Source organism: Miniopterus natalensis, chromosome 6 (assembly GCF_054644295.1).
Source record: "Miniopterus natalensis isolate mMinNat1 chromosome 6, mMinNat1.hap1, whole genome shotgun sequence".
Taxonomy (NCBI): domain Eukaryota; kingdom Metazoa; phylum Chordata; class Mammalia; order Chiroptera; family Miniopteridae; genus Miniopterus; species Miniopterus natalensis.
In genome coordinates, this window is record NC_142086.1 from 78,914,989 (window position 1) to 78,929,189 (window position 14,201).

Below are 14,201 nucleotides of genomic sequence, written 5' to 3' on the forward strand. Positions count from 1 at the left end.
ATTCTCAACTTGCCTTGCAAGCCCTCTCTCTTACTTACTTGGATTTTTTTTTTTTTTTTTTTGGCTAAAAATGGGACAATATTATTTTATATTACATGTTCAAAGGGGAAAATTTTCTCAGGATTCACAATATCAACAACAGTATGATGGATTTCATGATGGATCTAATTGGACATAATTGTTATAATTGAAAACAAAGTTTTATTTAGGTTTAGAGAGTACATATATTGCCTGTTTAACTAATAATAGTTGCTGATATCACTGAGCCCTCATTTTGTAACAGAAGATTCAACTTTGGGTGGTGGACACATAATGCAATAGGCGGATGTATCATAGACTTGTACACTGAAACCTACATTACTGTATTAACCAATGTCAACCCAATACATTTAATTAGAAATAATAATTAAAAAATAAAACAGTAAAAAATTGAGTGACTAGACTTGCAACTGGTTTTTCCCCTATGTGATTTGGATTACCCGTGGGCCTTTCTGGTCCCCCCCTTCTTTCTCAAGTGTACTGAAGTCCCGACCAACTGCTCCAGGTCACTGTTTCTTCAGCTTTACTGCCTCCTTGCCAGATCCAGGCTCTGGAAGAAGCTGTGCTCTTTCTTCCATTATTTGCTCCTTGCAAAGTTTTCCCTCACATTTTCTTTCTTCCAGTGTTACTCCATTTGTTTCAGCGATTAGTTGCAAGTTATCCTTGGAAGGTTCTTCTGAAGTACCAACAATACTAAATGATGTTGTCTTTTAAATACCCTCTATGACTTTATTATATCTCTCAGTGCCTGTGGATAGTGAGTTGGCTTAGAAATTTGGTGGAGACACAGCTGGAAAGCAGGCAGGGCCAGGTCCTGGAGGAACATGGACTTTCTTCCAGGAGACAGAGATGAATGGGTATTGAAGAGCAGGGAGCTAGAGGGCAAGGGCTTGAGGAGGGTGGAGCAGGGATGAGTGAGCTCAAGTAGAGAAGACGGAGGCCTGCGCCAGCAGATAAGGAAAGGAAGAGCTACGCTGTGGTCAGACTGCCTGGAGCAAAGCCTGTGGCGCCTGTGTGTCCGGAGGCAAGAACAGTCAAGGGTAATTGGAGGCGAGAGCAGTCAAGGGTAACTGGGAGACCTGTCGTGTGGCTCCTAGGCTCCCAGGGCCATGAGTGCCATCAGAAGTGACCCTTAAGGTGCGAACCAAAACACACCTGCTGAATGGGGCAGTGATGAGGTTACAAGAGACATGAGGATGAACAGTGTCATTATGGTTGCCTGGGTAAAATTCAGACGTAATGGCTTGAGGAATAAATGTACATGGAAATGCCTTGGGGAATGCAAGTCGTGAAGGTACCACACCTATTGGCTCAGCTGGTTGGAATAAACTATTAAGTGGGGAACATTACAGAGCTGAATTTAACACTAGAGGAAGTGCTCAGGGTTTAGGACTTGTAAGGAAGATTTATCTTGAACATGAGGATATATATATATGTAATCTCCTCATATATGCTGAGGATGGAGGAAATGAATCAAAAATAGGTGAGGTTTTGGATAAATGTACAGGTACATCTGGTTGATAATTTGAGAGAAACCTTGCCTCGTGAATTTTGTATTTCTAATCAACTGGCTTCCCTCGTCTAGCAAATATTGATGTACTCTTAAGAGTTCTCAAATATTTTCCCACTTTTTTATATGTTTATACATGCTCCTTTTTTCGATTTTAGTGTATGCCTTCCAAGATGTCTAAAACTTTCTTTTTATTTCATTAACCTCTCAGTGGCTGCATTTTATTCTTGGAACTTATTTTAGCATTATTATATATTTGCTGAACTGGCCAGCCATCTTTTCTATAAATTCCAGGACATTTTTACTAGATCATTATATTACACACACACACACACACACACACACTTGTACACAAATCATGGGCACAGTCTCTAAAAGAAGATCAGCGCATTTACCTTGCTTTTTCCTATGGCCCATCCCTAAAGGTTCCTAGCCTTTAGTTAAATAAAATACTCTCCAAAGCTGTTCAGAAACTGTTCATATCAATGAAAGACCTGGAAGTAACTTTTAAATTTGAAATATAACCAATAGAATTATTTTTATAAAATATGTTTTTAAGGTATAATGGTTCATTATTTTCTGAATCTTTTGTAAATGTGTGAATAATGATCTGCTCACTGCCAATTCAAAATTGGGATAATGGAGGCAGCAGCGGTTGAGAGTGGGTGAAAACACCTAGGCGTATAATTTTAAAGCAATTGTGTTGCTAATCTTCCTTTGAACATCAAAATCAACAGTGATGACAATAACCAGAGATATTTGTGCAAATAGGTACCTGATTGTACAGTGCCCTTTGTTACTGCAGTGACACTGAGACAGCGATTTTGTATTCCTGCCTGTTTCCAGCCATTTCTTATAGTGAAGGAAACTAGGAAAAATAATTTTGTTTTTATAAAAAATGTAAAGTCGGAATTCAGATTGCATGCAGTGTTAAGTAATGTAAAGTCTATGTACACACATAAAGTGAACTAGCCTCCTGTATATCAATGATATAATTGACAACCATGGAAAGGGATTATTTTAAGTCAGTTGAGTGACTGCAAATTATGAGGGAATTTGTAATTTATAACAATAATGTGCAGCATGCATTTTAACGAAGTGGTCAATAAATAACCATTTTTCAAAAAAGAGATTATTTTTAAATTTTATTAAGTGTTTTCTTCCTACTGATCCCATTAAATTTCAGAGTTAGCAGTCTGGGACTACAGAGGAATAAAATATAATTTCTCCTTAACTCCTATCCAATCAACAATTGAGAAATTTTCAGATATTCAAAAATTGGATAGATGGATTGCCTGCAAAGATCTGGGCACATCTTTCTTGCCTTTCTCCTCAAGATAAATGCTTGGTGTGAGAAGTTAATGTAGTGCCTTGCCTTCCCTTCAGTCTGCATTTCTCCTTCGCCTGGCACCTCCTGAGTACCCTCAGAGCGGCATGATGTCCTGTTGGACAGGCTCTGGAGAGGCATGTGCCTCCTTCACAACCCGCTCCCTTGGCCCTGATCGGAGAGAAGGCAGAACCCCCATGGTCCGAACCAGATCCCTCAGAGCCCCCCTGCCCCTGGCTGGCCGAGTCCCGCTGGTCATGTAGAGACACTGGTCTCTGCGTTTTCATTCCTCTAACATTTGGTTGATCTGCGCAAAACCGAATTCTGTCATTTGTAACAACGGCAGTAAAAACTCAAGCAGTCTCTAGAGGGCTGCAAGATACCTCAATAATATTTTTGTTTTTTTCATTTCATAGGATCAGTCAGTGAAGTAAAGGTACCGTCAAGGTACCATCTGACATGTGTGGGCATATTTTTTGCTTCTTTGCATATTTAATACTTTTTATTTGGATGCCAGATGTACGGATTTGTTAACAAAATTAACAGATACTCATGGGTCTGGGCAACCGTGAGGTGACTGTGTTCCGGGGGCGTGGGGGGCCTTGGGAGGATGTGGGGGGCAGTGGGGGGAGGTGGAAGAAGACACGGAGGGAATGATGTGCTGAATAGTTTTGTTTTCCTTTAAATATTTTAGCTCATTGTCCAGGAATGCAGATAAATCACTTGGAAACAGTTTAAGCCTTTCGGTTTATTCCTCTAAGCTTTGGTAGGTGGAAGAATAGTCCAGAGCTTATGTTGCCCCGCTTCTGAGGTACAATCTTTCTGAATACTCTATTTGACATACATTCTGAGGTAGTTTAAAATTATTATTCTGGCTGTGGGAATAGAAACTGTTCTTCACTGTCCTTGAGCTTTGGAAAGGATTCCTTCTCACGGGGGCAGTTTTGTCCCCGGCCTCAGACGCTTCCTCTCACGGGTGCACGCATCCGTACTCGCCTGGAAAGCTCCCGGGCACTCACTGCAGACCCAAGGACGCCTTCCCTGTGCACCCCCTTGCCTGGCACTGTCCTGTGAAACGCAGCCAGGCCCCTTACCGCCCCGTAGCGCCTGCCCTACCCCTCAGGCTTCCAGAAACTGCAGACAGGCTGGGGCAGTAAGAGCACTCACCTCAAGTCCTCTGATATTGCAGAGATCACTGCAGGATCATTTCGTTGACTGATTGACAATACCTTGAAGACTATTACTATACAGGGTGTAAACATTTTTAGTTGTTTCAGGTGGTTATCTGTTTCTACATCTTGGTTGGAAGCTGACCTTCTTGCATATATATTTCAGTAGAGTGAACAAAATTATAAACATTATTTTAAGGATTTAATAATGATTTAATAATATATCACCATTTATCCCATCTATGTCTTCTTCCACCTCCCCTCCCCGCCCCGGGACACAGTCACCACACTGTTGCCCAGGCCCATGAGTATTTCTTAATTTTTAAAAAATTTATTTATTGAATTTTAGAGAGAGAGAGTGGAAGCCGGGGAGAGGGAGGGATAGAAACATTTATTTGTTGTTCCGCTTATTTATGCATTCCTTGGTCGCTTCTTGTATGTGCCTTGACTGGAGATCGAACCTGCAACCTTGTTATATCAGGACTCTGCTCCACCCAACTCAGCTGCCCGGACAGGGCTTGTATTTGTTAAATTTTGTATGTGTTTTGAGTTTCAAAAAGTAACTTATTCCTATTAAATAACATATTAAATTGGCCACCCTCATAAATGTGAAATGAAGGACTACTGGAGGTAACCAGAATCAATATTAATGAAAATCAAGAGGTAGTCGGTGATATTATTGCCCATGAGGCAGCAGTGAAGGGCAAAACAGACAGCGAGACCAATAAAAGAAGGAAAATGCAGTGCACATGTGACATCCCTGGCGTCTGAAATGACCTTGGCAAAGTAACAATCAAATGATCAGAATGAAAGGAAAGATCTGAGTAAAGGAAATAAATTGCTTTTTAAATACACTGTGAATAACAATATAGAATGTAAAAAATAAAGTTACTTTAGTGTTAACCTGGTCCATCTAGTCTCTTGGCCAGGGGTTGAGATTGTTTATGTGATTTTTTTTTTTTTTTTGTAGTAAAATACACAACATAAAATTTATCATCTTAACCGTTTTTTGAATCCTCACTAGAGGGCATGCTTATTCATGTTAGAGAGAGGGGAAGGGAGGGGGGAGACAAGAGAGAGAGGGAGAGACGGAGATTGATGCCAGGCGTGTGTCCTGACTGGGAATCAAACCCACAGCCTTTTAGTGTGTGGGACACTCCAACCAGCGGAGCCACATGGGCCAGGGCTTAACCAGCCCTGACTGTACATTAGGTGGTACGAAATGTATCGATAACATTGTGCAACATTCAGTCTTGATAACTCCTTTCTTCTTGCAAGACTGAAACTTTATACTCATTTCACAGTAACTCCCTATCTCCCCCCCATGCCCAACACACACCACCAGTTGCTAGCAGACACCATTTCACGTTCTGTCTATAATTTTGAATGCCCTAGGTAATAATAAGTGGAGGCCGAGAGTCTTTGTCTTTCTGTGACGGGTTTATTTTCTTTATCATAGTGTCCACAGGGTTCATCTATTTGCTTATCATTGATGGATATTTGAGCTGCCCCCACTGTTTAAATGTTGTGAGTGATGCTGCTAGGAGCTTGGAGGCACAAATATATCTCTTGGAGACCTTGCTTGCAATTCACCATTCACCCCTTCCCCCCGAAGCTGCAGGCCTTCGAGAGGCCCCAGGGCTCCAGGATAGGTGCATGAGGCAGATTCTACCAGGACAGTCACTGCCTGGGAGGGGGACAGCCGCCTGGTGCTCGCTGCTCAGCCTTTTTCCCTAAATTCCCCCTTATGGTGATAGGTGTCACACAGAATGAAAAGTCAAAACAACAAAAGATGGTGAGTCTTAAGTTGAGAAGTTCTCTGCGAGATAGAGGGCCTGCATGTAACTTTTTTAATACTATATATTTAGGTCAGATCTGAATAATCAATTAATTGCTAAAGAGTAGCTTTTATGACAGTGGTAGAGATGGGATTTGGTTCTCATGCTGAATAAATCTGGAAGAATTATTGGTGCAGATTAATCTGAGCAACATGAGGGTCCCATGGTTAGTATCGCGTTGTTCTTTCGAATACTGGAAAAGAGCGTAGAGGCAGATTGCAAGACACAGAAAACATGGAATTGCTGATGCCACTGCTGATGAAAGGGAATTAAGCTGTCAAATGAATGGTGTCTTTGGCGCCTACATAACCAATGAAGCTGATTGTACCGTGAGGGTGGACCAGAGCTTCCATATAGGTGAGAGTTCTGGAGCTTCCCTTCCCTACACAGCCTCGTGTTTCTTGAAGCTAAAGAATAAAAAAAGGAATTTACCAGAAAGCTTTGACTACTTAACACACACAGAATATAAGTCTTTGTAAAGTTCTTAAAACTGGTTGTTGTTTTTTAAGATAAAATCAAATATGCAAATGGTAGTTTTCAAAAGTTAAAGGAGAGTAGATGTGGGACTTATGAGAAGATACATTTGAATGAAATAGAATTGTAATGCCTTTTTAAATTATTTAATCCAAGTCAATAGCAAATACATAGCCAATGAGTTAAATATGCATAAAAATACTTTATAGTCTAAAATAGTGGCTAAAAAACTCCCTGAATGTCTTGGCATCTGAACTAGTGAACGTCTCCGAAAATGTAGATGCTGTTATACTCCAGAATAGTTCTAGGATTATTCTTCAAAGTACTATGTAAGAATACAATATTAATATTATTCTGCTAACCTACACTGTAAAAACCCATATTTCATTAGCAAAAATCAATGGATCATAAGACATAAACTTTAAGATTTGTCCATTCTTACAGATCATCCAGCATATACAGTGCACTAAATGGAAAAGAAAATTATGGTAAAGAATAAATAACTCATTTAGGTTAGTAGCAGTAACGGGACAACCACTGGGGCATGTGATTCTCAATTTGGAAGTGTTTCTATGTACACAAATACTTTCCTGTACAGAAAATTTCTATTAGAGAGTTTATGTTCATTAAAATTCTCTCATGGGTTAAAATCTTCAGTGTTGTAATAAAAAAGAGTCATAGTGTTCTTACAACTACATTTGTAATAACCAAGTGAAAAGCAATACATTTTGATTAAAATGTAGTTTTTCATAATTACAAGAGAAGGAAAATGGCATACAGAATGTTAAATTTCAATGTACTTAACAGGCAGAGTTAATATCTGAAAAAAAGTCCTTCTTATTATAATACTAGTAATTATGATGTTACTTTGGAGACAGCATGTCAGGTTCTGCCCCTCATACCTAAATTCATAAGGGGAGAAACTTGATTTATTGTAATTAATTACTAAGATATATATCAGCTTCTCTTTTCACTATCAATGGCGATAACGCAACATTAATGCTGACCTGAAAGCTATTGTGAGATATTTAATTATAATCACACTGGTAAATGGCTGTCTGGTCATACTGTTATATGTAAAAAACAAATCTATTCATATAATTAATTTGGGGAATATCATCTTGTCATATTAAATTGAAAATCATGAAAGTGTGCATTAAATAAAAATTTATGCTGTCCTTTGAAATTTGGCTTCTCTTATGGATGTTATTGATTTGTTTATTGCAAACAGTGCATTTCAGTAACAGTTTCAACAAGTACGAAATGTGCAGCATGTACAGTTTTTGCAATGTAATTAGTCAGAAATTGGAGAAGCTTAATTTTAAAATCGAATTGTTCATGGAAATCTATTTCATACTCTCTATGGCTTGAGCAGTTCCTCTTTATAAAATGCTCTGTAGTTGTTTAAAGAAATTAAATGCAGTTAATCAGAAAGAACATTATGGTTTGACACCTAATTTGAAAGCCCTGTCTTGAAGCAGTGAACGATTGCTTATAGAATTACTATACTGATGAGAACCCAAATAAGAAATCCATTTTATGCTCCAAGTAGACCTCGCCATTGCTGTAAGTCAGGGTACGATAGTCTGTCTTTTTGTGAGCCCTATTTTATAAAAGTATATACTGTGTGTGTGTGTCTGTATGTGTGTGTGGATATGTATATACATATAATTATGCTAAAATGTCTATAGTTTGATAGAGTCAAAATAATAAAATAGCATTTGAGTGAATTATCTAATTATTCAATATCAGAAGGTAGATCAGTGATCTTAAAGTCATTTGAGATCAAATCAGCTGATTGATGTAAGTACAGATGTTGACTGTCAAGTTTTAAAGCTTAGTATTAACAACAAAAAGCCGTGGTAAAAACATCCCAGTGGTATTGGTGGAATGTTCTTCACCTCTATTTATCTATGTTCACCTGTTTTTCAGTGCCGCCAGCAATCACAATGCCTCAGAAATCCTTTAATGCCACAGCAGAGAGAGGAGAAGAGATGACATTGTCCTGCAGGGCCTCTGGCTCTCCTGAGCCCACCATCTCCTGGTACAGGTAGGCTGGGCGCCCACATCCCTCTGGTCTGTGTCCTTAATCACCCTCCTGAAAAAATATGCAACTGTATCATTTTGTCAGGAAGGAAAGCGTTGTTTTTGACTTTTATTTTCAAAGTTATTATGCTTTTGCTTTCAGTTACATTGGTTAGATTAAATTGTTAAAAAGATCAACAGAGTGACTTAACCCAAATCAAAGGATACCTATGCCCTGGCGGGTTTGGCTCAGTGGTTACAGTGTCGGCCTGGGGACTGAAGGGTCCTGGGTTCAATTCCAGCCAAGGGCATGTACCTTGGTTGCAGGCTCGGTCCTGCAGGAGGCAACAAATTGATGTGTCTCTCTCACACTGATGTCTCTCTCTCTCTCCCTTCCACTCTCTCTGAAAAGCAATGGTGAAAAAAAAAAAAAAAAAAAAATATATATATATATATATATATATATATATATATATATATATATCTGCAAGATGCACCCATAGCCCTGGTCATTTGTCTATAAGGATGCTTCTTTTTCTCATGCATTTATTTGTTAAATTGCTCACTTAAATTATTTTTTGCATTTCATTTTTTAAAGTTTATTTTCAATTACAGTTGAACTTATATTATTTTATATTAGTTTCAGGTCTAAAGCATAGTCATTAGACATTTATATAATTGACAAAGTAGTGCCCCAATAATTCGAGCACCCCCCTGGTGCCACACGCTTTATTGCGCTCTGATTGACATCCCCTGTGCTGTGCTTAACGTCCTCCCGATTATTTTGTACCTACCAAGCCTTACCTCTTAATCCCTCACCTTTTCACCCAGCCCCTCAACCCCCGCCCTCCTGGCAACCCTCAGTTTATTCTCTGCAGGTATCAGTCTGTTTCTGTTGTTTTGTTTGTTGTTTGTTTTCTACAAGGCATGTTTCTGACCCACAAAATCCAGCCACTATTACCTGGTTTGTTACCCTTTAATGATGTTTTTAAATTGAGCTCTTGAGGGGGAATCATAGTCTATACAGACTGATTTCCTCTAAATCCTTTGAGATCTGCCCATCCACTTCAGATGTCAAATCATGGACTTTTTTTTTTTATCACTTGAAAATTCCCAGAGCAGGCCAGCCGCCTTCTCTCTCTTCTCCCCGCTATAGTAGATCTCTTCTCATCCTGCCTAAACACAAACCCCCAAAGGTCATTCACTCATTAACTCTGTGACTGCCAATCATACTGACTCCTTCATGGTAAGCGCCCGTGTCCCTCTCATGCGCTATTCTTCCCGCATTCAGGGCCGCATTTCACGGGAGGTAGGGAAATAACCCCCCTCCCCGGAAAGAACCCTGCAGCTTACTCTGTCGCTTATGTGACTGTGTGACTTGAGGGATGTGGAAATCATACTAGAAATTTCAGCTGTGATCTGTGAATGAGGGTAGAGAGGGAAAATACACATCCATGGGCTACTTGTGAGAATTCAGCCAGGTAAATGATACAGGCAAAGTGTTGTATGAACAACAAGTTACTGCAACTTCTAGTGTGTTATTATTATATTAGTAATAGTAGTATTCAACAAAGGAATATTTTTCACCGAATAGATTGAGAAAGATATTGTATCACCAACTACACTGAAAGCCCTATTTACACATGAAATCATTTCAGCTGAAATATTGTCATTTTTTATAGTTGTAAATATTGGATTAGTAAAACTATGAAAAAAACATAAAAGTAGAAAATACTATATATCCATTTGCTATTAGTAGTTTATAAACCCTAATTGTGCATTCTACCCTTATGATGATTTTGCACATTTCATGATACATTTAAAGATGTCAATAGAAACTAAAAACATGTTATTGAGTTATGGAAGGATGAAGATTATATAAGATATGTGGAGTATTTTCTGGGAAGCAAAACCAAAATTCACTGGACAGATCATTTAGAATATCAGAGAAATGCTATGTTTTAATAAGGAAAATATTTTTATAATCCTTCTAGAGTTTTTTTCTTTTTAAATTTATACTTGCATGGCCGCCCCTAAGAACAGATCCTAAACTTTTTACATCAGTGGACCTTAAAATCTATCCAATCGCCTGAAACACCGTTATAAGAAACATGTAGAAGGAGAGACATGGAAAAGAGAGGAAGGGGGGTGGAGAAGGAGAAGGTGAGAGTAAAACAGAACGAAAGAGAACTTGCAGCATGAGAAGCTTTCCCACATATCAAGGGGAATTGTGGAAATTGTTTCCGATTTAAAGACATGTAAAATATTTCTTACTATCGTTATTATAAAAAGGTGGGAAAGACATTGTCTTAGGGGACAACAAAGGCTAGGATTAGAGCAGAATGAATATGGCTTCAGTCCAGAATGAATATGGAAAATATTAAAAATTATTTAAACCTAAGAGGGAAATTATTTAAAAAGTTATTTCTCCTCATCAGTGAATTAAATCATTATATTCTGCATAATTCTTCTAACTGCATTTTCACATAATTCCTTCATCTTACCTTTTTATTGGCAGTATTTATTTTCAAAATGAATTGGTTATGTATTTAAGTTGCATTTACTTAGAAATTTCTTTAAAGGAATTATTGGGCTACTAGAAGTATACTTTGTATTGGAATACAGCCTTGTCTGTCCATAGCCATGAAATGATTGACAACTACAGATCGAAAAGTTGACTATGATTTTCTCCTGAGTTGTGAAGTCAGATTTATGAAGATCAACCCCAATTTTTTCGTTTGTTTGTTTTTCTTTAGGAATGGCAAGTTCATTGAAGAAAATGAAAAGTACATATTGAAAGGAAGCAATACAGAGCTCACTGTGAGGAACATAATCAATAGTGATGGGGGCCATTATGTCTGCAGGGCCACAAACAAGGCAGGAGAAGACGAGAGACAGGCATTCCTCCAAGTCTTTGGTAAGTGTATAGCAGAGCGGTTAACATGCGATGTCGAGAGGGATGTCCAGGACTCGGTCACTTTTAGGAATTGTTTAATTTTCCAAAATTAAATCTCAGTTTTCTCATCTCTAAAATATATTTTAAAATTACAGCTATGAGATATAATTGTTTTAAGAATTACATGAAGTTATACGTGTAAGTTTTTTCTAAAATATTGGCTGACTCAAAACAGGGGCTTAAAAAAATTCATTTAAATTACACTACTGGGATCTCTTATATAGCTATATGGGTTGATCTTCATAAATTTTTAAATGAAATATGTTGGGACCAGCTTTACTTTCATTATACTTCAAAAGGACACCTGTATAAGGTTGTAATTAAAACACATTGACCTGCAACTTAAATTAAATATTCTCATTTCATTAAAAGGAAATATAATATAAATATCTTCCATAATTACCAAAACCCATATTACCTTCTTTGGTGATTTTATAGAAAGTAGAGAATAAGTGTGTTTCTTTTTAATTATTTATTTCACTTTCATTATGTTTTCAAGAAGAAAAACAATTTTGCTGATGAACAGATGAGTGTTGTCTTTAAAAAGCATACCACTAAAAATTATATGCAGTACTAACATTTAGTATAGCTTCTCCATTTCTAAAACACTCTTGACAAAATACTTTCACAGCTGAGATGGAAAAGGAAGGAGGGAGAATTCTGTAAGAGTTAGAAGGAACAGTGTTTGCCGCAGGCAGATGCAGGGGTACTGTGGCCACAGAGCAGAAGCCGAATGGTAACACGGGGACAGGTCCTCTGCCAGCGGGTCCTGTACCTCGTAATAGAAATATTTTCTGAACCAGAGAACTTTTCATAAAGCTTGTATCCTGGCGGAGTGAGACAGGCAAAGACTACCAAACATATTAAAATAATTAAATAAAATTGGAATAACAAAATATTCTAAGAAGAAAGTGAAAAAAGGGTAAATCAAGTAGTGTTGGGTCAAGAGGGTTATTATTTTGCATAGCACAGTGTTGGAAAGTTACTGAGAAGGGTAATGATTAGATGTCTCTACCCAAAAGTCTTTACTGACAAGATGTCAGCAAAGCTGAGTCAGGAGAAACTAGTTCATAGAGGGAAGAATCAAGAAACTTAAAATTCTTAGAAATTATAGAAAGCCCATAATTTGTTTCAGCAGTATTCCTCACTTTAAAAAACTGTTCTCTTTAAAACCTATGACATTAAATAAACATGACTCAGTATGAAAGAATAATTAGTTAGAAATGATAGTGTCTGAAATAATTCCAAAGGGTAATGTTCTCTATCTACCTCAATGGATTCATATCAAATGTTGTTTATTTACTTGTTATTTATTAGAGTGGTGGTGAGTGAGAACAAATGCAAATAAAGTTTCTAATATTTTCATATTTTCAAAAGAAAATAATACATGAAATAGTCTATGCTACATCACTGTCATAATCACTTTTTTCTATAGTAACACTGAACAAATTTGTATTGTGTTTGACAGAAAATCATATATATATGTATATATTATATATGTTTTATATATACATATAATGGAAATGTAACTAAATCCATTACATCAATGGAGTAAACACTGAATTGTTAAACATTATATATGCTATATTTCTGATATCAGGAATCATGTTCTAAGATTAAGAACTACTTATATCTTGTGATTAATTGCACTTAAATATTTAAAAATACCTGTTACTTATCCTTAAATAACAAGTGCTGGGTTTTACCCCTTTTATGTTCGAACAGGTAAAGATTTAATAAGTGCAGATAATACAGAGTTTATAAACATGAAGCTCTGTGGTATTATGTAAATTTGTGGATGGACACATTTTTTAATGTTAAGATAAATTAAATTAGTAGACATCACGATTTTTTTCTTTTTAAAGAAGTCATAATTATAAAAAATACTTAGTGATAGTGCCTAATAATATTGTTGAGGTAAAATGAGTCAGAATAAATAAACTAGGGTGACATAAATAAATGGCATTTTGGTATCCTTAGTTCATAAATATTTTAAATATTGTACTAATTACACTTAACTACACAATCGGGATACAGTCATCATGTTTCCTCTTCGGTGAAATTGTTCAAAGCCTAAGAGATCATCACTCACTAAGTGGATGCCCCACACACTGACATACACATGTGGCTTTAAAAAGAGAAAATTGTCATTTGTGTTTTCATAGGAGAACTACATAATAAAGGGAATCTTAAACTGGAAAAACATTGGAAGGAATTAGCATTTGCATGCTGGTGCGTAAGCCACTTGAGGTTATTTTGCAGTGACGGTCGATGGGAATTATATTCTGAAAATGTGTGTCCCTGTCCCGTGCAAGCTGGGCCCGCTGCGTGCAGAGCCTGCTGCGCTCGCCCGGCGGGCAGGCTCGTGTGCCTGCGTGTGCCCGCGTGTGCCCGCCGCGGCCTCGGGGCTGGGCAGTCCCCTTCTCCCCAGTGCAGCCGAGTGACGCATGTGTCCTTACAGTGCAGCCTCACATAACACAGCTGAACAATGAGACCACGGCTGAGAGCGGCCAGGTCACGCTCACCTGTGAGGCCGAAGGGGAGCCTCTTCCCGAAGTCACCTGGAAAAGGGCCGCCGACGGAGTCACGTTTTCCGAGGGCGACAAGGTAACCGCGGCTCAGTGACACGCACCAGTTTGCAGTGTCAGCGTCGTCTCAGTGTTTGCATGTGACTGAATCTCGCGTTGGACTCCAGTTTACCAAATAATTTGTAAGGGTGTAGCGAGTGGTTAATTTTTTCAAAAGGTAACTCTGCCACACTCAGCCTAAAACTAAATTCAAAGGGGAAAAAAGTCAAAGTGTAATATTTAAAGATTTTTTTATTAAGCAACAAAATATTAAGTTGCTGGGATTCTTGCCAGAT

The 14,201-nt window shown here is 37.9% G+C and overlaps 1 protein-coding gene across 2 annotated transcripts in view; it reads left to right on the plus strand.

Moving 5' to 3' along the window:
- Nucleotides 1–14,201, plus strand: part of NCAM2 (neural cell adhesion molecule 2) — a 345,284-nt gene that overhangs the window by 222,924 nt on the left and 108,159 nt on the right. For both annotated transcript variants that reach the window (XM_016197622.2, XM_016197624.2), the window contains exons 6-8: nt 8,290–8,407; nt 11,139–11,299; nt 13,800–13,945. In XM_016197622.2, the coding sequence (XP_016053108.2) occupies nt 8,290–8,407; nt 11,139–11,299; nt 13,800–13,945 (425 nt within the window). The remainder of the gene's footprint in view (nt 1–8,289; nt 8,408–11,138; nt 11,300–13,799; nt 13,946–14,201) is intronic.